This window comes from Anopheles cruzii, chromosome 3 (assembly GCF_943734635.1).
Source record: "Anopheles cruzii chromosome 3, idAnoCruzAS_RS32_06, whole genome shotgun sequence".
NCBI classification, from domain to species: Eukaryota; Metazoa; Arthropoda; class Insecta; order Diptera; family Culicidae; genus Anopheles; species Anopheles cruzii.
This window is the reverse complement of record NC_069145.1, coordinates 15,246,487-15,272,556: the sequence shown is the minus strand read 5'-3', so window position 1 is coordinate 15,272,556 and position 26,070 is coordinate 15,246,487. Positions and strand designations below refer to the sequence as shown.

At 47.1% G+C, this 26,070-nt stretch overlaps 2 protein-coding genes across 2 annotated transcripts; both read left to right on the top strand.

Moving 5' to 3' along the window:
- Positions 1-872: 872 nt before the first annotated feature.
- On the top strand, positions 873-19,195 carry LOC128274266 (homeotic protein female sterile-like). Its single transcript, XM_053012401.1, has 11 exons — positions 873-983; positions 1,119-2,294; positions 2,473-3,553; positions 3,689-3,859; positions 4,792-4,911; positions 5,085-5,210; positions 12,088-12,173; positions 12,665-12,838; positions 12,902-15,174; positions 15,299-15,470; positions 15,589-19,195. The coding sequence occupies exons 1-11, from the start codon at positions 873-875 to the stop codon at positions 15,652-15,654; spliced, it is 5,556 nt and encodes a 1,851-aa protein (XP_052868361.1). The 3' UTR covers positions 15,655-19,195.
- A 219-nt stretch (positions 19,196-19,414) lies between these two features.
- LOC128269920 (DNA repair endonuclease XPF) lies at positions 19,415-22,802 on the top strand. Its single transcript, XM_053007324.1, has 6 exons — positions 19,415-19,635; positions 19,693-20,454; positions 20,510-20,664; positions 20,730-21,742; positions 21,806-22,027; positions 22,089-22,802. The coding sequence occupies exons 1-6, from the start codon at positions 19,415-19,417 to the stop codon at positions 22,800-22,802; spliced, it is 3,087 nt and encodes a 1,028-aa protein (XP_052863284.1).
- Positions 22,803-26,070: the final 3,268 nt, after the last annotated feature.

Sequence of the window (26,070 nt, the reverse complement as noted above, 5' to 3'; positions counted from 1 at the left end):
TGTACATTGATCTCGCGCCCGTTCGCTGCCTGCTTGGGATTCGAAGGAAGTGTGTACGCGGTTCACGCGCTTTTGTGAGTGTCGCCGCTCCTTCTGCGGCCAATACGTGCTTTGGCGACACGCAGCTTGCTGCCGCGATGCGTTCTTTTTCCGTGCCGTCCCGTGCTGTGTACAGATTTGCGCCGTGTTTCGCCGAATAGTTGACCGTGCTGGAACTGTCGCCGCAGCAGCTGCTGAAATTCCCGGCTATCGTTGTTTCCCTTTCGCTTGATCGGTGCGACGCACCAACGCGCGCGCTTGGTTGTGTGGTGGCGGCGGCGGCCACCTTAGGCGGTCTCGGCAGGACAGGTTTTAAAGGTGTCATCAAGGCGAGACCCAGGAAAACGGCCAAGAAGAAGCGAGGAGAGCACAAGTAGTAAGAAATTGCATACGCTACGCGCGCGCTTTACCTGTTTGGTCTTTTCCGCCGTGCGTTTCAATTATGCTCGCTGTAGTGTGTGTGGTGGTGTGCATGCGTGAGATGGTGTGTGAGTGCTTTTGCGGAAGAGTGAAATCACAAAATGGATAATCGATGATGGGGCGACGGCGATTAGGAGCAGCGGCATTTGTGTGTCGCATGAGGTTTTTCCGTGACTCAAAGATTGCACTCTCGCGGAGTTGAGAGTTCATTAGAATTAGAATTAATTAGAAAACAAAGCCGCCCTTTGCTTTGAGCGATGCCATCCACTCTACGGGCACCGGTTTTCCAGATGCATTCCGTTCTTTGCTCCTCGGTGCCGTCCGGTGCTTTTGTAGTCGACCATTATTTCGATCGGAAGCAACTAAGTATGCTGCCTCTCCACTGTGCATGGTCATCGAGTTTGTTATGAAAAATGTGGAGTGAAAACTATTACGATCTGTGTGCTAATGAGGAATTCGGTTTCAGGCTTAGTCCAGACACTATGCAGCAAGGATCAGGATCGACAACGCCTTCTGTGGCACCGGTATGTTTCTCTTTTGTTCCTGGGTGCCATGTTGGTAATTGTTTCACACGGAGCAAACCAACCGATTTTCCTCCCAATTCGATTCGGTGGGTGGCGAAAGAGTAACATTTTTGTTTGGCCCCCCTTCCATTGTAGGCTCCAGTACCGACTGCTGCCCCACCACCGGCTACAATCGAGAATATGGACGACCCGCCGCCACGGAACGAACCGCCGGTCGAACCGGTGAACGGCATTGTCCAGCCGGCGGTTGCACCGCCACCGGATCGACCCGGACGGTTGACGAATCAGATTCATTTCCTTCTGCGCACCGTCATGAAGGCCGTGTGGAAGCATCAGTTTAGCTGGCCCTTCCAGCAGCCGGTTGATGCGAAGAAACTGAACCTGCCCGACTATCACAAGATCATCAAGCAGCCCATGGACCTGGGGACGATCAAGAAACGGCTCGAAAACAACTACTACTGGGCGAGCAAAGAGTGTATAAAGGATTTTAACACCATGTTTACGAACTGTTATGTGTACAACAAACCGGGCGAGGATGTAGTCGTGATGGCCCAGACTCTGGAGAAACTCTTTCTCGCCAAGGTTTCGCTGATGCCGAAAGATGAGACCGAAATGGAAGTGCCCCAACCGAAGGGTGGCAAGAAGAAGCCCCGTTCGCTTGCGCCACCGGGAACGTTGGTCGGCAATACCTCGGTTACCGGGGCCGCAGCCGCTGCCGGTGTAGCACCGAATGCGGCTATCGTGGCGGGAGCAAATGCTGTGGCCGCAGCGGCCGCAGCAGCAGCCGCGGCCCGTGCCCGCCCCGGCTCATCGCTCGGTGTCACCTCGGTATCGTCGAGTGTTCCGCCGTCTAGCGCCGGTGGTGTGCCAGTGCCGGCGGGTTTGGTAGGGCCAGCTCCCACAATGCTACCAAGCGTTCCTCCGATCGGCACCATGCCACCGCAAACGGTTCCGGGCAGCACAAACACAACGACCACGGCCACACCCAACTCTGCGGTGGCGGCCCTAGCTGCAGCGGCGGCCGCTGCCGCTGCAGCCAGCGCACCGCACAATCCAATCAGCAATCCAATCGGTGGCCCGCCGGTGGTAAGCAAACCGTCTGTTCCGGCCAACTCGCCGTACCTAGTGAACAGTTCGCAAGCCGGAATGGAAACAGTCATACCTCCCCAGCAGCCTGCAAAAGTAAAAAAAGGTGTTAAGAGAAAGGCCGATACCACCACGCCAACGGCCACCGTGTTCGACCCGCACTACGGCACGCCGATGGATTCGAGCGCCGCCAAAATAGCCACCAGACGAGAGTCTGGACGACAGGTGAGCCAAATTTTCCCACATACTCCCACAATGCCCTCTTTACAACGGTTTTCCGTTTGATGTTATTGCCACTGTGTTTTTGACTGTTGTTCGATGCGATCCGCGGTTTGTTTTTTGACTCTCTTCGTTTTGCTTTGCCTTTATTCGCTTCTGGGCGGTTGCTTTTTCTTCGCCACAGGATATTGTGCCCTATCAAACCTCCACATATCCCATGTCACCGATGACGCACCAGGGAACGACTTCGTCACAGTACCCGCCGAAGAGCAAGGAGAAACTGTCCGACGCATTAAAGTCCTGTAACGAAATTCTTAAAGAGCTCTTTTCCAAGAAGCATTCGGGGTATGCTTGGCCATTCTACAAACCGGTCGATGCGGAGTTGCTTGGTCTGCACGATTACCACGATATTATAAAGAAGCCGATGGATCTGGGCACGGTCAAGCGCAAAATGGACAACCGGGAGTACAAGTCGGCCCCGGAGTTCGCGGCAGACGTTAGATTAATATTTACCAATTGCTACAAGTACAACCCGCCAGATCATGATGTCGTCGCGATGGGCCGCAAGCTGCAGGACGTTTTCGAGATGCGACTGGCCAACATACCGGATGAGCCGGTAAACAATGTGGCCCCGCACCATACGGGCAAGGAAAGTGAACCGTCCTCGTCGAGCGACTCGAACGATACGGAGGAGGAGAGCGAAACGGACGAGGAGTGTACGCAGAAGCTCAAACTGCTCGAAAAGCAGCTCTTCGAGATGCAAGAACGAATGCGAAAGCTGACCGAGGAGGCCATCATCAAAAAGAAGCAAAAGAAAAAGCTGAAAGATAAGAAGAAACCATCACTCGGCGGTCCCGGTGGTGGCAACAGTGCTAGTGATATTAAACCGGTAATGGACCCGCACGCCGGGCTCGTTTTGCCGCACGGCCCAGGCAAGGGCATGCATCAAATGGCGGGAGCTATGGGCCAACCGGCGATGGGTGGTCCGGGTGTGGCTCCGGTTATGGCCGCCCCCGGTAACAAAGCGAAGGGAGCCAAGGGTCAGCGCGCACCGAAAGCTGGTGGAGCTGCCGGTGGTGCGCCGAATGCACCTGCGAAACGGGCGAAAAATGCAACGGCCGCCGGAGGAGGCGTTCCGCGTGCGCCTAACAAGAAGAAGGCATCGCAAAACACCACCAACTTCGATTCGGAGGAAGAGGACACAGCCAAACCAATGTCGTACGACGAGAAAAGACAACTTTCGCTGGACATCAATAAGCTGCCGGGTAAGTTTAGAAAAAGTGGACACAAACAGGGACCACATTCTCAAACTTCCTCAACCTCTTGTAATCTCTGCGCAGTTTCTACAGCTTCTTATGTTTGGCCTAATTTTCACAAACGTTTTGTCTCTTCTTCCACAGGCGATAAATTGGGTCGTGTTGTACATATAATACAGAGCCGAGAGCCATCGTTACGCGACTCCAATCCGGACGAGATAGAGATTGATTTCGAAACTCTGAAGCCATCAACTTTGCGCGAGCTTGAGAGCTACGTCGCATCCTGTCTACGCAAGAAAACTCGTAAGCCTTACTGTAAGTTTCCAACTTAACAAACACTGCTACTGATGAAGATAATACCGATCACACCATCGATTTTGTGTTCTTTTCTGTTTACACACTGTTACATGCACTCTTGTCCCCACCAGTATGTACGTTATAAGCTGCTCCAAAGTATCACAAAATTTCGGCAAATATTTGGTGTATTTTTGTTTGACATTGCTTTACAGTTCGCAAAACAAAACGAAAACGTTGCTCGCTGTTGCGATATTGTGCTCTCTGTGCTTTTAGAGCTCTGAAAGATAACCAAGAGTGTGACCACTTAGTTACTGTTTCAAGTCGCAAAATGTAGTTCACAAATTCGTAATTTATTTTCTTCATTGCTCCCCCGAACTGCCTGATCATAATCCGTGTTTTGTACATAACAAATCAATTGCGATCAAAATTGCTCCATTGTGTTAAGTAATGCCTTTATTCAAACATACTGCACTGAACTGCATATATATATATATATATAATTACTATCAGTAGTGTCTGTTAATTGGAAGATATACCTACATGTTAACTACTTAATTTATCATCTATCTTTATACTTGCATTGCTATTCGTTTGATTTTGTTTGACTTTTCATCGATGCTTTGAAGGTTCGTTAAGATGAGGATCCACAATTAAACATGATCAATGTCTCATTTTAACGAAACCTTGCCAGAGTCTGTACTAATGTTGGCTGCTTCTGTTTTCTCTTGATTTCTGCAATAGTTATTTAGTTGTTACTTTCTTTCTTAGCTTCTTTTCCATCACGTTGATTTGAAGTAATGCCATTACATAGTCTATGGATTTTAGTGGAACTCTCAGTTTTTGTTCTTCAATTTTATCATTTATTTCTCTTCCTTCGTGTTTGACTGGGCACGATGAACGTATTTCACCGTTGTCTTTCTTATTTCTTTCTCGTTCAACTTTCTCTATAGACAAAAAAGTTTCTGGAAAATCCAAGGAGGAACAAATGACGGAGAAGAAGCAAGAGCTGGAAAAACGCTTGCAAGACGTGACGGGTCAACTTGGGACGACCAAGAAGAACGCGAAAAAGGGTAAACTTGTTTTTTTTCTGTATAGTTCTGATTTACTTATGCTTCGAAGTAGGTTCGAAAACGAAGTGATATTGGTTGTTGTGAGTGTCTGCTAATTTATCCTGTATTTTATTTTCTCCATATTTTTTATCGTTCTAATGAATTAACGCGTGGTGATTTGCCGCCGCTTGTAGACGAAGCGAACAAGCAGGATGTGGCTCCATCTGGGGGAAACATGTCCTCCAGCAGTAGTTCCAGTGATTCCTCCTCATCAAGTTCAAGCGATTCCAGTTCTAGTGATTCCAGCGACAGTGAAGCAGGTTAGGCAAAATCTTCTTTGTTCTAAAACAACAAAAAAACAAAACACAAAAAAGATTAATCACAATTCTGTAGTGAACTACTATTATATAAAAGGAAAAAAGGAGAATCGATGACACGCTACAAAGTAATTTTAAAATTTAAATAATTTTAGATTGAAAAGGAACTCTTCATAAGAAAGGGACGATCTAGGAGAAGAAGAAAAAGAAGGGTTAATAATCTTATTTATAACACAAAAAACACACAGAGGGTAGGGTATAAAACACACGAAACCGAAAAGTATTTGTTTTTGTGTCGATTGAGTGAACGTGTGAGGGAACAATTTCATAGTCACACAGCGCAATGACGGTCAAAAGAGCGGGCGATCAGAGAAGATAGTTTGGCGGGACGGTCGACTCACTTTGGCGGCGGCAGGCGTGTTGAAAACTTCGCCTGGCATATAAAACACACGGCCATTGTGTGTTTTACGCAAGCTTTTGATCATTTCGATTTTTATGATCTCGAATATAGGAATTCCCCAGCTTATGGATCGTGTTATAATTTCATTGCGATTTTAGACGCGCTGTTGACCACGCAAAAAAATGTGCAGCTGGCAAACAAATGTTCAAAATTTTCACCCTTTTTTTGTTGTTGTTATCATTCCTCAATTGGCTCATGTTTTTGGCTTGTTTATCTTCGCGATCACGATCAACCAATAATTGTTGAAGATCGTCCCTAGACGAATGGTGCCATCGTGCGGTTGCATGTGGAACAAAATGGTTTCACATTTGTGTGTATAGATATTCATCTTCATTATATAAATAGCAGCAAATCTCATACCTGAGTGTGAAGAGAGTGTCTCATTTTGTTTTCCAAAACCTTCACGTAAATTACCGGGCCACCATATTTTCATTTGCCTTTACTATTTCTGTTATCGATATTCGGAAATTGGGCGTTCTGACGCCACTACGGCGACGGAGGACCGTCCATTGCGCTATTGCAATGGAAGTCGATTGTAAAGAGCAGTTATTGTTTTATTTAATTTAGTAGGAAACGAATATGCACAGAGAGTGCGGAGTGAGAGGAAGATCTTCATTTAGTCATACATTTTATTTCGTTTTACGTTAAGTTTTTTCTCGACCATCCATATGATAACGTCTTTGGGTGCCGTGATGCGCAGCAGAGACTATAAGCATTGCACGCGGGTGTCTTCGGAGCGCGTGCACTACATGTAGACTTTCCTGAATGTAGTATTTTAAGAATCAACTACGTTGTACATTTTTATTGTTTGGTTTTTCTGAGCCGTCTGGAGAATGATGCGTGTTTTCGTGCAATAAATGGACAACGCCCCAAACGTGCAGTTGTATGCAAACTGCGGGCGGTTTCACAACGCCGAGCGCATTGTTGAACAAATTGTATATACATATATATATATGCATATATTTAGTAGTTCTTGGCACTACTGTTTCTAGCAGTGTTTGGATTTTTCATCTGCCTTCTCTACTATCATGCTGCTGCAGTTTAGAGTATACTTGTATTCGAGCATAAGTTTAGGGTGTAGAAATAACTTTCTTTCATGTACAAACACTCTCACACACGCACACAAACGCAACTTTATTTTGAGTTTTGTCCTGCCGTAAGATACGTTCACATTTATGGGGCTCTCGTGGTGTTGTTGTTGGTGATCAACGGGTTTTAGTTAGCCAGCGAGCCAGCCAGCCAGCCAGCAAGTCCCCCTTGAAGTAGATAGCAAAAACATGACCTCTTGGTTCGCTTGATTTGTAAGGAACAGTAGCTAATACGAAATTGTGCACAAACGTCAAACGCCTAACTGGCTGGGAGTCGGCTTACTTTGGTTTGACCGAAACACCGCAATAGAGCTGAAGAAAACGGGGCAGCACACTAGATCCAATCGGTGTAAAATAAGAAACAGCAACTTGGCCTAAAGCGAACAACTGAAACGGCCTGTTGAACGGTTCAAACTGGTGCAGAATAGCATTGTTTTGTGACCAGGCACACCATTCATCCAACGGAAGAAAAGGCAATAGAGCAGTGCAGGCAGTGCGATAGTAATTTCTTTTTTCATAACAGAGCGCAAAAAGGCAGTGTAGAACTATGAAAGATAGGCAAAGAGAAGGCTCCTTGCACGATACATTGTCCTGCTCTCTCTGACCATTTTGAAATTTTCCATCTTTATGCGTGTAGTTCAGATAATGTTTAAACTTAACAAACAACAACCCTCCAATAGAGTACGATTGTCTAGTAGCAGCAGCAGCAGCAGCAGCAGCACGGCAATATTAAGTATGTGTCTTTATGCATGCCGTACGCGCACGCATACCTACACGTATATTATGTACACATGTGTTTCCGTATATATGTATAAATATTTGTCATTGTATTCTCCTTTATGTTACCTTTTATGTTGCTTTGAAAAATCTTCAACAAATTTCTCGTGTGATGTGTAATGGGGGGCAGCCAACAATAATACCACCGTCGCGCGCGCGCCACGTTCCGCGTGTTTTGTACCGTCCGGGTCGTTTAATGTCCGCGTTCCGCGCCACAAACAGAAAAAAGAAGAAGAAAACGATAAGAGATTATTGACAAAAACGAAAACGAATCGAAAGAGGAAACAGTGCGATCCGCGGTTGCGTGAAAACAATCGTTGTTTGACTCTAAGAATTACCTACCCAGCGGTACACAGCAGGAGAGAAGAAGAGTGTATGAAGAAGGTATGTGTTTTTAAATGGAAAATCTTTACCTTTCTTTTTCAATCTGTATGCGTTTTGTTGCGTAGCCAAAAAGAGCGAGAGAAAGAGACTTTCTCCACCAGCCCGGCGAGGGTTCATCCGTTCGAGTTTTTGCATACCTCTATCACATTATCATCAGATACTATTTGTCTCTTCAACGATACTACTATCTTCCTTTTAACAATTAGCGTTCTATTACTAAGATTACTATTGAAAACCGATGTTGTCTACTGACTGACTGAGCGGAAAATAAACAACAAGAAGCACTTTCCTGTGCAATCTTTCATATTTGGAACATAAAAGCGAACACGTATGATGCACTAGTTCTACGAAAAAGTATACTCTTGCCACCGTTTCACAAAGCTTTCCACAATGCTTAGACTAGCCAATTGTTGCCCTAACGATTGGAGGAGGATACGCAGTAAAGATACACATCCTGGTGTGCGTTTAGACAAGAGGTGAAATTTGGTTCACCTCTCTTATCCAAAAGTTTTCGTATGATCCGTCATCCTGATTGCTGCTTTCTGGTACGAACGAGGAAAAGGATTCGTACTTCATCTTATTTGCTTCGAAAATATATCGGTACCATTGAATTTCGTTTTTCTCTCGTCCAATTTGTGAATCTTGTCTAAAGTGAGTGGGAATTAGACACACATACAAATCCTTATGCTAGCGACCGGTTCAGTTTTAGAATGCTTATGTTGCTCAAAAATGGTCTAAAATTAAGACATTCACCGCCATCATCCTGCTCTGATAGTAGTTTGTCAGATTAGACCAGCATAATAGGGAGAGGAGCAGAATCAATAGGAAAAAAGAACGAATAGTATATTACCAACAAATAACATGCGCCACGAGATTTTAATGATAATGCATGTGTCTCCTTTAAAAGAAGGTCAGAGACAGGTTCGAACTGTAACGCAGACAATGTGTAATATGCCTGAATTGATTCAGTAGTGAGATTTTTTTCTCGACAATTTCAGAGTTACAAGAATGTGGACGTAAATGAAATTTGATTCGTTGCAATTCACGCTACATACTTATCTTAATTAATCCTCCATCTGCAACTTTTTTATGTTTTCTTTATTATAATTATGATTGACCTGTTTTAACGTTAGGGTATATTTTGCGATGATGAAAAGTACGCAAATTGAGGCGTTCTGTTTTGGTTAATAGTGTAGCCAGCAGAAGGGTGTAGTGCCGTTAAAGATACCGTAAATGACGGACAGTGTAATACGAACCGAATTTGTTATAAGGTAGATAGTATGATTGTTTACTTGCGATTGCATTGAAATAGAACTAGCGCAATTATGGTTCTGCGTGTGTGCAAGGCTGGACTAGGGATGTTTGCCATAGTAAATTCCTTTGCATTGGACACGTGAGAGTTTGTCGAAACTTTTGCCGTGTATGAACAGTGAGAGCGAGAAAGAGAGACAGATACAGAGAAGAAACGAACGACGGATGATAGTAAAATCATCTTTCGCAGTACTATAGTAAAACAACCATCGGTGATTCGAATGTTGTCGGCAACGCCAAAACCCATTACACATTGTTTGCACGTGAAAGAGTCGAATTTGTTTTTCAATTTCAAGCTACACTACTATCAACATTGTTATTCTCTACGCATTGGAGGAAGATTCGTGGTTGCGTGTTTGCGTTTCTTGAGTTTTGCTTACGTTTTTCATGCTGCAAAATATAATATTATTTGTTTTTTCTTAATTTACAATTAAGGGAAAAGTGAAAATAACAGATAGAAAGCTCAATTTCGTTTCACTTCTTTCCAAATGATACTGCCTGCCTCGATTGGTTGTTGTTCTGTCCATTTCTTCCGCAAGATGGGTTGACTCTCATCTGCACACTATTGCTTCGCTTCATCCGTTCGGGAATTCCCTTATGGCGCTGCACGGCCATTCGGCTGCAGTGAGAAGCTAATGTTTTTCACGACGAGCGCATATGCCCCCAAAAAAACCACTCTGTGTTGGTAGATAGATAAAAATGAACTCCAATCACACCCTCCAGTTGTTCCCAGTTTTGTTGTTTTTGGTACGAGAACAATGTATTCACATTTACTTTACTTTGTCAAAGTAGCAAAACTGCTGTCACTGTTTCATTACTTGCACACGATGAATTGTTTGAGAGAAAGAGCAGCTAAGGAGCAAAACAGAGAAGCGTGTTAAGCCCTAAATGGTGAGCAAACAGAGAACTTACGTTCATCCCCGATCTGTCGCGCCACGCGGGTGTAGAAGGATTCATTTTTTTTAGTAACGATACATTTAGCGATACATTTGACGACGCGTGGCGGCAGGTCAGATGTCCTTCTTTTAATTTACAATGAACCACTTCTCTTCAGCAAGGAAAGTGAGAGAAGAAAAACACATTTCTAGTTCAATGATAAGAGAAGTAACAAGTAATCAGTAGACGGCAGTGGAAAGCAAAGTCACGGCTCGCATGAGTTCTTCATATAGTGTATATTATTCGTTTGATGGAAACATAACATAACTAAACAGTGTGTAAGTAACAGTGTGGTAATGCCATGGTCGATTCCGTTAGGAAAGTTTGAACGGCGTTAGCGAGCGGCGTAGACAGATAGTTCAGGGCGAACGAATTGCGATTTAAATATTTAAACCCAACCAATTAATATAGCTATATATCCCCTCCTGGTCATCAAATGAACAATGAATATGAGCAAAGCAAAAATGGAAACAGGTTATGCTGCGGTTGATCATCGTCGGGATGATCGTGTTGAAGAAAGAAAAAGATAGACCGGATAAAAGCAAGCAAATGATTGTAAAGAAAGTTGCACCAATCGGATGGAGATGGTCTGTTCTTACAGCAGGAAACCGGAGAGCGAGGTTACGCATGCGAGTACCACAAAAACCCGTTCCGTGCTGCATGATTAGCATTATTATTGGTCGAGAGAGAACTAACAACATTCACATCCGCGGATCGGCGTTTGCGTTTTATATATGTGTTTACGGCGGCAGGGCATCTCATCGATTTATAATGTTGACTGAACTCAATGGCGAATACTGACGGCTAACTTAAACAAATTCAATGTTATATCCGTGCGATACTCTGACTGTGTGGACACGCAGGCGAAACCGAAAGGGGCGCCATCAACGCCAGAGCGTACGTTTGTAGAAAAAGTAACGAAAACCCGACAATTTCATCTCGTAACGGAACGGATTAGCTAAATGTAGAAATAGGGGACACATTCACACACATCTCTCTAAATCCCTCTCATTCATGATTTGACTGTTCGGTTAAACCGACCAATCGATTGATCGCGAATAGTTGCTAAGTTTTGAGTGCAGCAGAGCAAGGAAAGCAAGCAAAAGAAAAGGACACGGCGAAAGTAAAGGGTAATATCGATCCACACTACTAAAAAACGGCAAAACAACACTGCAAGCGCCAGAATGCTGATACGAGATAAGCGAAAATGAATAAAATTATATGGAAAATTCAACGTATTAATCGTAAAACTTTAACTACAAAAAAGAAAAGAACGTATATATATATATATATAAGTAATAAAAAACGAAGAGTAAAACAACAACAAATGGTACATACGCCTCTCTTTTCACTGCTTGTGGGAGTATTTGACATTGCGGACCACACTCTCTAACGGACGGCGGTTGTCGCACGAACGAACGAACGGCGGTTAAATCAATGACGGTTGTATCCGTGGGCCGGGCCTAATGGTGAGGCAAAGAGGTGGTGTAGAGTGTACTACGGGTCGTGTTATGTCTCGCCTCGTATCATATCGAAACGGACGGTTGGGGTTCGTATGTCGGGTGGGTCGAAGCGATTGTTGGCTGTTCCGTGGTACACCAAATGTTACACGTGGTTTGGGCAAAGAGCGAGAAAAACAACAACTTATATGCCTTCTCAAACCACGATGGTGTGTAACAAGTTGTTGGAAGAGGCATCCGATGAGAAATTTGTTGAAGATTCAGCAGCATAGTGCGCGCGTGTGCCCCCTATAAAGGTATTTATAAAACACTAGTTCCATCAAGCGAACGATAAGGATACGACGCGAAGCCACACCCATCCGAGCCCGGTGAGGTGGTACGCGTCGAGTGGTGGTGTGACAGGACACCACTTTCCAAGCAAATATTAAACGATTTCTTTGGTATTACCGAAATTTTCGTTACAGAACCGGGACGGCCGCCGCGGAAAAAGAAAAAAGACACTTCATCGCCGGCAGTTTCAGCCATCGCCGGAACGAGCTTAACCATTTCGGTATGTGTGTGTGTTGTGTTTCCCTGGCCAAAAGAGTAAAAAATCACCCTCCCTCGCCTGTTAGGGCTTCTGTGTGTAGGATTGTTTTTGTTTAGGCTTGTGTTTCAGTTATTTTTTGTTTTTTTTTGTGTTGGAATGCAGTGTGTTGTACGGCCCCACACAGAATAGAGTAACACGTGTTACTACGTTGAGTTTTCGCCATAGTGTTTGATAGAGTTCCGTACAACTGTATAACCCTCCATCAACAACGCTCCGAAGGGTGCAAAATATAGTTTCATTCCCATACACACCACATCCCCAAGGACGAATGTAATGTTTTCGGTTCAACATTAAACTCCTCGGTATTTTCTTCGGTTTTGGGGAAAGTCAATTTAGCGAGGCTTTCGTTTATGTATCTCCAGAAATCCCGAATGCATAAGATAAATAACCCCCCCCGGGTGTAGCATAGCATGCATATTGACTCTCATTTCTTGCCCATACCACGTTTCCAGTCCGCTCCGGCCACTGCATCAACACTTTCGGCGACGACTGCGGTACCGCAGATGCTACCGACTGCTGCTGGCAGTACCACAAACTCCACAAACTCCAACACTATCACAACCACCACCAACAACAACAACACCACCACCATCACACCTCTTTCGAACGCCAGCGCGACTACCGCTGTTGCTCTACAGCAGCAGCATCCGCAAACCTCCGTTCTGAACACTTCATCGGTTACTCAGCAGCCACCGCAGCAGCAGCAGCAGCAGCAGCAGCAAGTGCACAGTAGGCTGCAGCAACAACAACCGCCACTCACTATGAGTCAACAGTTAGCGCAATCTATCATACCACCACAATCCTCATCCACGTTGGCATCATCGGTCCCGTCATTATCAAGCACCACCACCACCGGCTCGACATTAACAACGAACGTTATGAGTGGCAACGTTGGCAGCAGTAGCACTAGCAGCAGTACGAGTAACAGCAACCTGCTCAGCAGCAATGCCACTAACAACAGCAACAACAACAACAACAACGCATTATCCAATAGCGTGGCTAACAACGGCAGCAACAACAACGCCATCGTTTCATCCAGTTTTGCCGGGGTAGGCATCAACAGTAGCAGCAGTAGCATGCTTGGCACGCAGCAAACGGCCACGATGACGGCGACGGCGGTCACAGCGCCATCGCTTTTGCAACAAATGCCGCTTCTTCTGCCGCCGCAGCAACAGCAACAGTTGCAGCAGCATCAGCAGCAAATGTCGGCACCAAACTCTTCTCACACCCAAGCGAACCCCCTAATACCGCCAATGTTGTCCGTCGGTAGTGGCAGCACTGTAAATAGTAGTAACCTTAGCAGTGGCAGTGGCAATCCCAACTCGACCGGTAGTAGTAACAGCAACCAAATCTCGCTACCCATACCATCACCAAATACCACCACCACCACCACTACCAGCACGATGCTACCTGTGAATGCTTTGACCAGTAATAGTAATAGTCACAACAGTACTTCTAACCTCAATAATATTGTTACACAGCACCAGCAGGCTGCGGTGTCACTGCAATCGAGCGGAATCAACATCAACGGTAGCGTCACGTCTGTTTCAGTGCTACCTCCGTCCAGCGGCAACAACAGCACCGATAATGGCCTGAGCGCAAGCAACGGGCTGATAAACAGTATGCTAGGGCTGCCGCCTACCTCGCAGATTGCGACAAGTTTGGCCGCGATGAGCAACTTGGCGAGTATGGCTGGCGGGCTGCAGCAGTCACTGCAAATGTCCCAGAGCCAAATCGGGAGTAAGCAACAACACCACCACCACCACCACCACCAGCAGCAGCAACAGCAGCAGCAGCAACTACAGCTTGCGCAGCAACAGCAGCAGCAGTTCCGTGGTGGTGGTGGTCCGGCTGGTAATGGACATGGTGGTCATGGTGGTCATGGTGGTGGTATCGGTGCTGCCGCCGGCTTCGTGGATCCACTCGAGCATACACTGAACTCGTTCGAACAATCGATCAAGTCGGAGTCACTTGGATTGAACCTGCTAAATGATATGACAGCGGGCCTGAAGCAAGATCTAGCGGCCCACCAGACCCTGTTACCGCAGCTGGAACTGTGTATGGCGCTGCAGAACCAAATGCAACAGCACCATCACGTCAGCAATGGGTTCGTGAACGAGTTCAACGGCAGCGGGACGCTGAACGGGGGCATGGGTGCTGCAACGCTGGCGGCTGCCGCCAGCATGGGTGGCATGGGTATGGGTCAGATGGTGATGAATACGATGGCCACGACCAACACGCTCATGGGCAACGTCAACATGTCGTCGATGTTTGATCCACTACAAAACTTTATGCGCCCCGGTGGAGGCTACCCACAGCCGACCACGGTGGCTTCCGGAATCAACCTGCCAACGACGGGTGGTGGTGGCAACGTTGGTGGTGGCAACAGCAGCCAACTGCTACACGACCAACGTTCGCTCGATCTAACATCTGGTGGCGCTGGCGGCCCCATCGGTATGATGCCTTCGGTCGGTGGCAATGGAGGTGGTGGTGGTGGCGGCGGTGGCGGCAACGGTGGAATCGGTGGTGTCATCACGGTCAAAAAGGAAGAGCCCTGTGGTGGAGGCAATTTACCACCTGCAAATTCCGGGGGCAAGTACATGCTGACACCGAAACCGATCGAAGATCTGCTCATCAATCCGAACGAGAAGAAAATGGGCTCGACGCCACCGCCGGCGGATGTGAAGGGGAACTTTGCGCACGCATTTAAGGGACACGACCAGAACCTTAAGAACGCCTGGTCCTCGCTGGCATCGGCCGGCTCGCCCCAGAACACGCCGACATCGAACAAACCGAAACCGGCCATGGACTCGTTCCAGGCGTTCCGGAACAAGGCGAAGGAAAAGCTCGATCGGTTGCAGCAGCAGGAGCTGAAGCGCTCGCAAAAGGAGCAGGCCGAAAAGGAGCTGAAACGCCAGCAGGAGCAGCTGAAGATAAAGCAGGAAGAGTTCAACAATGGACGGTAAGTGTATTTTCGCCACGGTCTATCGATCTGTCGCAGTCTGCGGCGGGGTCTGGGGTAGTGGTTTTGCTTTGTCCTGTGGAAGAGAGAAGATATCTTTCATGGGCCGTTACTTTCTTTAAAGCAACAAAGTTCCCGTCGAACCGGTACCGCCCCGAGTGGTGGAGGACGTCAAAGCTTCACCGCAAGGTAGTCCTTCGCCGGTAACTCCCACCACCCCGCACGCTGTGGATCGATCGGCTGCGAAGCGAGCGGAGCTGCGACGGCTGGAACAGGAACGTCGAAGAAGAGAAGCGGTAAGTAAAGCGGGGCCACCGGGGTCGTGTCATACACGGATCAGGGAATGATGCCAGTTCTGTTTGATTGAATTGACTAACTTTACGCCTCTCCTTTTCACATACGCATTTCCACCAGATGGCTGGCCAGATCGATATGAATATGCAGAGCGATTTGATGGCCGCTTTTGAAGAGTCATTGTAAAAAGTATTGAACCAACGAAGAGTTCTCTCGTACACTTGTGAGTAACTGATTCCAACCTGTGCGATCTTGGGGTGCGATTACAATGAAGCAGAGATGTGATTCACCGCGGGGCGCCACGCACGTTACGTTGTTGAATATTGCCAGCCTCTGGTCGCTGGTGATCGCGCTTCATCCGTCGTGACTATCGGATACTGTCATACTGATCGCATGTGGCGCGCGGCCACGGTTTTACTGTAGCGGGCAGATGGATGCACCGCTAAAACAACTGATTGACCAAAGCAATCAATCACAAGCGTCGTTACCAGAAATAGGGTGTGCGCACGCGTTAAACCACCGATCGTAGTGGTAATCACTACACAAATTATGAGCACACACCAACTACCTACTCTATAAACGGGAGCGGCGTTACCGTTGATTCCTGCGGCAATAGTGAATGAAAAAGAAGCAGCAAAAATCGGCCGACGAAGCGGAGAGAGTCTAGAAATCATCGATCTTGTAAAAAAACTTAAATTTAGTTTAATGAAAAATCGCAACAACAAAACAAAATAACTAGCAATGAAATGCAATTCAACCAACGACTCGTTGCTATCGCCAGAGGGAACGTGACCGTGACAGAGAGAGAGAGAGAGAGAGAGAGGGTGGCACCACAAAGAATCGAATTTGACTCTTGACACCTCCCGTTTTAGGTACGTAAGAAATAGTCAAATAGGATTATAATGTAGTATAGCCGTAGTCGGTCTCTAGTGCGGCGAGGTTGGGCAATAACGTTTTTCAGTTAAAACAAGTGAAGACGACATTCTGTCCGTTCGGCAAACGCTCTGGCCAACAGATTATGTCGGTGCCGATAGGATAATGAATTCGTAGGAGCGTGGTTTGGGCAGACTAATCGATCCGACCACATTATGGATGGACACTTGACTACTTGTTACGAACTATCCGCAAAAACAGGTGGACAAAACAGAGAGAGGGAGCGTAGAAGGAAACTCGGCTAGTCGCCGACGATCAGATGTACTCTAGTTCGTAAGCACTCTTTATCATTTGTGATATATAAAATTAAAAGAAAAACCCTAAAAATGAAAGAGAAATTATGGAAAAAATGGTCGGGTGGAGCGTGTATTTATCGATACGAGGCCGATTGCTAGCAAAAGCGAGCAACACTCGAGTCGTGGGTTGCCGCGGGACGCGGTTGCAGGTTGTGGAAGTGTAAATATATAATTTTAACGATCGTGTTGTCCACATCCTCAGCTCCATATGCCCTGCACTCTCGCTCCTCCATCGTGCTCCACGCGGCGGTTCTTGAAAAGAGAATAGTAACTGTACATAAAAGATTGATTGTTAGTGTCACACACTATGGCGTGCTTTCGTGCATCTATCTTGAGAGAAAACCACATTTATGTAAAAATATGCTACACTTACACTACGTTTAGACTCACACACACACATACACACACTAATCACCATAAAGTTCTAGTGGCTTTTTTCGTTGGAACGGTTTGAGCTATTGATGTGCGCAGTTCACCGGGGAACGATGTGAGAGCATCATTTTGGATCCTACCAGAGTCGACGGCAACACTATGTAGCGTTTAAGGAATAGCGTAAGTTCAATGGTGTTAGACTAATATATTTAAGCCAAAACGAAGACAAAACAGTTTACGGTAGCATGTAATGTGTACAGATAGATACAGTCACTCTATACGTTCGTGTGGCGCAATGCAAATGCCAGGGAAAATGGCTAGTTTCGTTAGGTGAATGATGATGCATTCTGGAAGCTCGTTGCTACATGGTTGTTCCCTTTTCCCTAGAAGGTGTACTCGTAATACCAAAACTTTTATCACGCTCCATCATCGCATCTCCCCTTCATGTTCTGTGTGGTTTAAATGTTGAAGGTACATCATTCGTCGTGGGTTGGTGAGAAGGGCGCAACGCTCGTGATGGGTTCCTAATGCCTTTCGGATAGAAAACAGACGTAGCATCATCAATACGATGGTACCACCCCATATAGAACGAGAAGCGACCAGAGAGAGCATTATTTGATCAAAGAAGAGAAAACAATCGTCCAATCGTTGTGGGAATGGAATGGAAAACTAACCGACGACGGTACACCGTCGTGCAATGTGTGGCACGATTACCTTGAAGTAACGACCAACCGCCGCCGTATCCTAATGCGGAGCACGGCTTGTGCAGCTAAGCAGGGAAAGGAACTGCAAAGATACTAGTAGTTGAATGAGAAAACAAAGATCGAGGCAGGGATTAATGATATGTTTTTAATAAAACGTCCGTAGTACTTTTCGCATCGCTTTCTTTTTTCTTTCGAACGATGTTGATTCGTGTCAACTGTTGGTTTTGAACGAATCGCTTTCTGCTAATGCATTGTTTTATTTGGGCATCCAGAAAAAGGGCGATTGTCCGGCGATTGGCAAACGAATTTAGCCGCCTGGTGCTTGGCCTTTATTGGACTAATTGGCAGTAGTGAAGGCAATACAAGAGCAAATAGTTTACAACATAATCGGTTGAGAATTGTGTTCGCATGTTTAACCACGCGTTACTAGTACGTTAAATTAAACAAAAATAACGTAGGTGTGCTAAACGTGGGGTAAATGTGCATAGAGAACACTAACAACAGACCCTCATTGCTACCTGCTGGTGCTCGAGTTATGACAACGTGAATAATTAAGATAAAATCGTGGAGCATAGATTAAGCGTTCTGATACGAAGGGTTTATGTTAGGCATGTTCAAAATCGCTTAAACAATCTTTCTGTTTTTTTACTTTCCAAACCTAAAATAATTTAAAGTGTTTTCTTACTATTGGTTTTGTGTTTTTGTCGATCTAAATATGGAATTAAAACGGAGCTAAGAAGGTTAAAAGGATTAGCAGGCACATAGGTTCGTTCAGTATAATAACTGAGCAGAAGGCTTAGTTCGATACCTTAGATTTTTTATTTTATCTTTCCTTTCTCACAATGGTTGAACACACTATCCCTTCGTATGTATGTCCTTCGTAATGCATCTGGTGTCCAAAGCAAAAGTATTAGTAGTTCTTTAAGCGAACGCAAGAGGAATCACCGAGAGCCTCTGATCATGGAATTGCGACTGGATTTAACGCGGAACATGCGTTTGGTATGCAAGTCGAATACACGAGGTAACTACTGACGTAGTGTACTATAGGATGTAACTCTAGTGGTTAAAACTACCGGAACGAGATCGCGTGCGCCCTTTGTACACTAGAGCACAACGGCCAACGCTAAGGAAGCAACACGAGCACAATGTCTGATGGTCGGTCTAGCAATGGCCAAATGGGTAGTGTAAGCGAGCGTGCTTTGGTGTCGAAAATAAGCGAAAAATTAGGAAAATAACAATTTTCTACCTAACGGCGTGGTGACGAATGGGCGTTTGTATGTTGTAATGGCGGGAGAATTTCGGAACAATCAAGATGTATCGGGCCATTCTAGGGTAGAGGAGCGAAGAAAAAAGGAAACAACCATGCGAAAACTATGCATAACGTGAATAAGTGAACTGTACTCAACACTGTCCTTCGAAATACATAAAGCAAACTATAAAGAAACGTCGTGTATTCTTACTCTCGCAGCCGCCAGTGTATTGACTTCCCCAAAAAAGGGAACTTTAAATGGTTATTTGAAAGCTAAGTTTCATTTTCTGCTACGCAGAGGGCGCTGCATCGAAACGTCAAATGGGCGATGTAAACAAACAAAACGTATTTGGCCGGTCGTATTTTGCAATGTGTAGAGTGCCGGCACGATCATGAGCCTCGAGAACGATGGACTGGATGCGGAGCTGGCCTGTTCGGCGGATCAAACCGACCACAAAGCGAACATGTTGGCTGAGGAAGAAGAGGATAAGCTCATTACGCAGCAAGTGAACGCCGAAGAGTTCCTGGCATCGGAGGGTATCGCCCTGCTCGAGTACGAGAAGCGAATGTTCTTCGATCTGCTCCATATGGATGCTCTCGTCGTGTGTGCCAAGTGAGTCGTGCAATCTGCAGCGCAGCTTCCTTATAACCTTCTTGAACCGCTTTACAGAGGCATCAACTACGAACGCGTGTTGCTAAACCTGTTGAAGATATTCTGCGACACTTCCACGCTGGTCCTGGTGGTAAACTGTTCCGAGAGTGAGGAGCGATTTTACAAAGCCCACCTCGAGCATGCCGAACACATTCACGAAACGGCCAAGCTGTCTACCGAGCGCGAACGCACGTACCTACAGGGTGGGATCCAGTTTATCAGCACACGCATTTTGGTGGTCGATTTGCTAAAAAACCGCATCCCGATCGAACTGATAACCGGGATATTCGTGGTGCGGGCGCACGAGATAGTCGAGTCATGTCAGGAGGCTTTCGCCTTGCGACTTTACCGGCAACGGAATAAGGTCGGGTTCATCAAGGCGTTCTCGCGCAACGTAGAAGCGTTCACTTACGGGTATGGGCACGTGGAGAAAGTGATGCGCAATCTGTTCGTGAAGGAGCTACTGATATGGCCACGGTTCCACATGACCATACAGCGGTCACTGAAACCGCACGAACCGGCCGTTGTCGAGATACAGATTCCCATGACGCAGAGCATGATAGTGCTGCAGACGAATCTGCTGGACCTAATGAACTACCTGGTGAAGAGCGTCAAAAGCCTGAACCGCCACGTGGAACTGCAGGAGGTAACGGTGGAGAATTGCGTGACGAAAAAGTTCCACAAAATCCTCCAGGCACAACTGGACACCATTTGGCACCAGCTGAGCTCGCAGACGAAACTAATCGTGGCCGATTTGAAGGTTTTACGCAGCTTGATGGTGTAGGTTCCGGCAGCATGTGATTGCTATGGTTGGTTGATTGAACTCCCATTGTAGGTCCTGTCTCTATGGGGATGCTGTGTCGTTTTATGCTTTAGTCAAGCGCTACCGCACGAAAGAGTACGCACTCAGTAATTCGGGATGGACAATCATGGAGGCCGCCGAAAGAATCTTCACCATTGCTAAGGAACGCATTTTCAACAGTGAGGATGGTAAGTTTTGGAACCGATCAAAGGAGAGCCCGGAATCTGTGGTTCACTTTGACTGCCTCCCGTAGAGTTCGAACCGGAACTGTCCCCCAAGTGGAAGGCACTGCAGGATGTGCTGCGTGTCGATATTCCCAAAGACATCAAGGAAACATCGATCAAAATTCGCAAGATAGAGGAACGGCAAAAGTATCTCCAACAGCAGGTGAAGATTCTAATCCTGTGTCAGGATGCCCGGGATTGCTATCAGCTGAACCAGGTGCTCACACAGGGCCCGGAGCGCCATCTGTTTTATCAAGCGATGAAAAACGATATCACGGTGTCGAAACTGTCGGAAAACTTTAAGCACATATCGGTCGAAAAGAATGGGGCCATCTTTAAGGTACAATCATTCGAGCCCCTTTCTAAACCGAAACCAAGTACGTCCAATGCCGCAGCCAAGAGCGATGCTCCCGCAAAGGGAGCATTTTTACGCGAAAGAATCGCAAAGAAGCGTCTCGAGGCGGCCGAAGAGCTTGAGGCGCGCAACGCCAAAGAAGACGAAGATGCACTGACCGCCGAAGATACGGAGACACCGCAACAGTCCGAAATGGAATCCGAGTTGGCCGGGCGCGCGACGGAAGATCCGGACTATCAGCGGTACTTTCGTGATTCGTACATTTTGACCATGTCGCAGAAACCGCTCGATGAAACCGACCCGGATGTGTCGCCGTTTGATATCAGTGTGCTGGAGAGCGGTGCGTTTGAATCTTTCGCCGAAATGGAAAACATGGACATTACGACCATTGTGAAGGATTGCAATCGGCCGCTGGTGTTCATTCAAACGTTTAGGAGTGAATCTACGGGACTGGGTTCGCTCGATCGGACACTGGAGCACATCAATCCGCGCTACATCGTCATGTACCACACGAACGTCACCGCTATCCGGCAGATCGAGGTGTACGAGGCCCGACAGCGGCGCGCAGAGGTGGCCCGCGTTCGTGTGTTCGCCGTCATCTACTCGAAAACGGTCGAGGAACAGTCCTATCTAACTTCGTTGCGGCGTGAGAAGCAAGCGTTTGAGTTGCTGATCGAAACGAAAAGGGTAAATTGCGAAGACCATGCGGTGGTTCGAAGAGTGACAGAATCGCCTTTCTTTCCCCTTCAGACAATGGTCGTGCCGGAATATCAGGATGGCAAATCGGAAGACACGATTATGATGCTGCAGAAGAAGCAGGAAATCTCGAGCCGACAAGCGGGTGGGCAGGAGATCAAAAATCCGGAAGAGATTGTCACACCCCGCGTTATCGTCGACATGCGAGAGTTTCGTTCCGATCTGCCGTGTCTCATTCACCGACGGGGTATCGATGTGGTTCCGTTAACCATCACGGTAAGGAACCATCTGATTGGCCAGTGAACCTACCCTTTTTGCAACGCTAGTGTCTTTGCAGGTCGGTGATTACATTCTAACGCCGGAGATTTGCGTCGAGCGTAAATCGATTTCCGATCTGATCGGTTCGCTAAACTCGGGCCGCTTGTACAGCCAGTGCGTCCAGATGACCCGCTACTATGCCAAGCCGATTCTGCTGATCGAATTCGATCAGAACAAACCGTTTCACTTTCAGCGCTACTTTATGGTGTCCGGTGGCGGCGGCGGCGGTGGTTCCTCGTCGTCGCTCGGTTCGTCAAACGAGGACATTATGGCGAAGCTGCAGCTATTAACGATTCACTTTCCCAAGCTGCGGCTCGTCTGGTCGCCGAGTCCGTACGCGACGGCACAACTGTTCGAGGAGCTTAAGCAAGGCAAAGCCGAACCCAATCCGGATGTGGCGGTCAAGATCGGGTCCGATGAAGCGGCCACCGACGACGGGCCGGAAGGAACGGCCGATGGGCTGCTGGTGAACGTCGATATGCAGGAGTTTCTGATGAAACTTCCGGGCATAACGTCGCGCAACATCGGTAAAGTTATGCGCCAGTGCAAAAGTTTGCGGGAATTGACGCAGAAAACGGAAGCCCAGCTGGAGGAACTGCTCGGCGGTCAGGCACTGGCAAAGCAGCTGTGGGAAATACTGCACGTTGCTCACAAACCGACCCAGCCGGATCCGAGCGGTAAGATGCCCTGGTCAAAGTTCAAGCGTGGTGCTGGAAACCGGGGCAGAATGTGAATTGTTGGGCCACAGTTGAATTCTTTTGGTTTGATTGTGTTTAAAAATGGTGCTGTGCGGACGCGGTCTCGTCCTTTTGCTGTAGCTTTTGTTGTTAATAAAATATCTCCTAGTTTTCTATTGTATTGGCATGTAACGTAACGTTTTTCATTTAAAAAGGCTCTGTTTCGAAGCTCCTTCCAATCCTTCATGAAAGTTTTCTATATTTAAACGAATTTGGGTTAAATTATGGATTCCGTTTCTCGGTTCTTTAAATCATGATTGATTATTTATCTCTCCCCTTGTGCGGTGCAAAGTATCGATGGTAGATCATAAAAATTGCGTTATCATTTTTTAAACACACCGAATACGTCCCTAACTTGTTAATACGATGGAGGAATTATCGATTGCGCGAAATGCTCCTATAGGGAAAAAGAAGGCATTCTTTTCCTATTCTCCGCCCTTTCCGGCACAGTAACTTTGTGGAAGACGTCTTTAAAAAAAGAGAAAAGGGACAGGAAATGGGAAAATTGAACCAAATTACGGCACACGCTCCCCCTATGCGGCGGTCTTCCCGGCTGCTGGTGCACCGGTGGCCGTTGCGGGTGTTTCAGATGAAATGAGTTTATTCTCCCTCCACCGAGTGCCAACGGAAGTCAGTGGCCAAACGCGTGGCCGCTCCGCTGATGTTCAGATTAATTTTCACACCAGGCTCTACACAACGCACTCCGCCCTCTGGCCGGGATATCGCTGTCTTCGAGCGTGAGGGAGGATTCCTTTGCATGTCTCTCCCGTCCCAAGGGGTCCGGCAACCTCGGCTCGTGCGCATCCGCCACTGTGACGCCGAAAGGGAAGCAAAACAGGGAGAAAGAATTTGTTTATCCAAAAACAATTCACATATGATTATTGGAGGGTTACTTTCGCCCTTTTCCCTTCGGTGGCCGCGCCCCGAGGACTTTCTCCAAGATCCTTGTCAGCCGGTGGAGTGTAAAAATTTGATTATTTACATTTATATTTGTTTTGGGGGTACCGGCCTTTGCTCTCAGACCATTAACTTTGGAGTACCCATCCAAGCGCATTCAACACACCCAGAACCGGAAAATGGGAAATTCAAACAATAATGGTGCAATTTTTGGCCATTTCTGGCAATATCTTACGGAACGTGCGGTTCCGGGTGTACGCTTGAAACCGCAACCGGAACAACCGGAACGCCCAGTAAAACAGATTGCAATGGCCGGGCCGAGCGAGCAGCAGAGTGCAATGTCCTGTGTGCACAGACAAATGGCCGGAAACGTGATAGATGAGCACCGATGCGTGTTGTGGCGTGAAGTGTAAGGGCAACGAGATAAAGAAAAATCTTTCGCCAACAGCTGCCGGAAGCTGGCCGGCGACTCCCCGACGACGCGCAATCACGTGCTCGCCCCGCTCGGGCTGTATTGTTGATCCCCAGAGGGCCGCCGAGGCGGGGCATCGCTCGGCTGGGTATGAAATATTGTTGCATTGTTGTTGTTTTACCATTCTTCTGCGCTGTTTTCCCAAACTTGGAGCCACAAGTCCGCTTCGAGCGGTTCCGGTTGCTCGCGACGATGAGTCATATCAGCGCTACGGCGGGGAATCCGCCGAAGCACCATCGATCCGGCGCAGGAAAATCACTCTCGCAGGAGTATGATGTGTGGCCCCGAAAATCGGCCGGAGGGATTAGAGTTCTTCGCGTGTTTGGCGTGCGTAAAGAGAAACGTGTGGTGTGGTGCGGTTGCCGGAAAAGTTTGGAGGAAGAAACCGAGATACGGGCCCCAGCATGTCGCGCGATTGATTGTCGTCCCACGCATCCTTATGGCTGGTGGGGCAGCAGTGCAGATAAGAAGTAGTTTTTAGCGCCGCTCTTAATTGAATTTCGTGTCCCCCGCGAAACCGGTGCTCGTGATCATCGAAACTAAAACGCTCGGCGGGCCTATGCTTATTGCCAATTATCACGCCACACAGTTCACATTGCAAACGTTCCGAACTAAAGACACCTGGAATGCCAATAAAATGGAATCTATGTTTCGTCCATGTCCTGTGAAAATCATCCGAAATCGTCCCGAAAACTGTCTCCATTCGGCGGATACATTTCGTTCACCACGTTGGGCCAAAGTAACAGGAACGCATCCACAGCCCTTTGAAAGCGGTTTTCTCTGATTTCAATAATAAAATTAAGCGATGCTTTAGTTATTTCATATTTTCTTTATTTCCCTTTTTTCTGGTGGAGATAGCGCTGCGTTTCTCAAAATATTTGTTACGAAACCAAAAACTCCGGTCGATTCAATTTAGGCATTTATTGTCCCAATAGCGTTGGGATGATTTTATTTCCATTTTCATTGCACACTCTTTTGCGCAAGTGTTACAAACGTTTTCGCCTTCCGCTCGCTTCCGTTGGCCTTCATCTTTCACGTTTCATGGTCACCGGCCTCAACCGGGAGGCCGGCCGCTTAATGAGTTTTTCCGGCTTCATCGACTCGGCCCTGTGGCCAGCCACTTCCGGTCCCGATTCCGATTAGTCACTCTGCTAGCAATTTATTTTAATTTATGTACGAGTCTGCTTGATATTAATCAAATTAACACCATTTTGAAGAGTGCTCTCGCCGGCGACGTTGTCGTCGTCGTTCGTCTTCTGTGGCGCTACCCGGCCCTGCCGTGGCCCTGCTATCTGATGGTTTAATTTGTTTCTTTCGAAAGTCTCCACCCGAAAACAATGCCCCCTCGGGAAGGAGGAAGTTACGTCTGGGCGGTACAACAGCTTTACAATGGATTATCTCTGTGCCGTTCGCGTCTAGCCTGTGTCGGACTTTAAGGTTGTCCGCCATTTGGCAAACGAGGAGTTTTAAAGTAATGCTCCTACGGCAACCGGCACCAGACTACGTGCGCTGCATGCATCCCATCCAGCTTGGACGGGAGTGTGATTTAGTGAGATTAGGCAAAGCAATAGCAACGTGCACTTGCTGCCGTACGTTAAAGCCTGTAATCGGTAATTGCCCAGCATGTGGTAAAAAACGAGCGAACCCAGTGTGCCGGCTCCCGGAGGTCCTGCTTTTCTGGCGACTTCCCGGGGCTGCTGTGGGCTCAGCGACTGGCCACGAATATTAAAATGCTTTCGCACCGGTGGTAATTCTTATCGAAAACGATGCCCCGAATGTAATTAACCCAGTTCAGATGGGACAGCGAACCGGTCTCCGGGATCCCGGACGTTTGGGGAAACAGTTTACGTTCCATTTTAATTTGCGCCTGGGTGCAATTAAATTCCATTTAATTA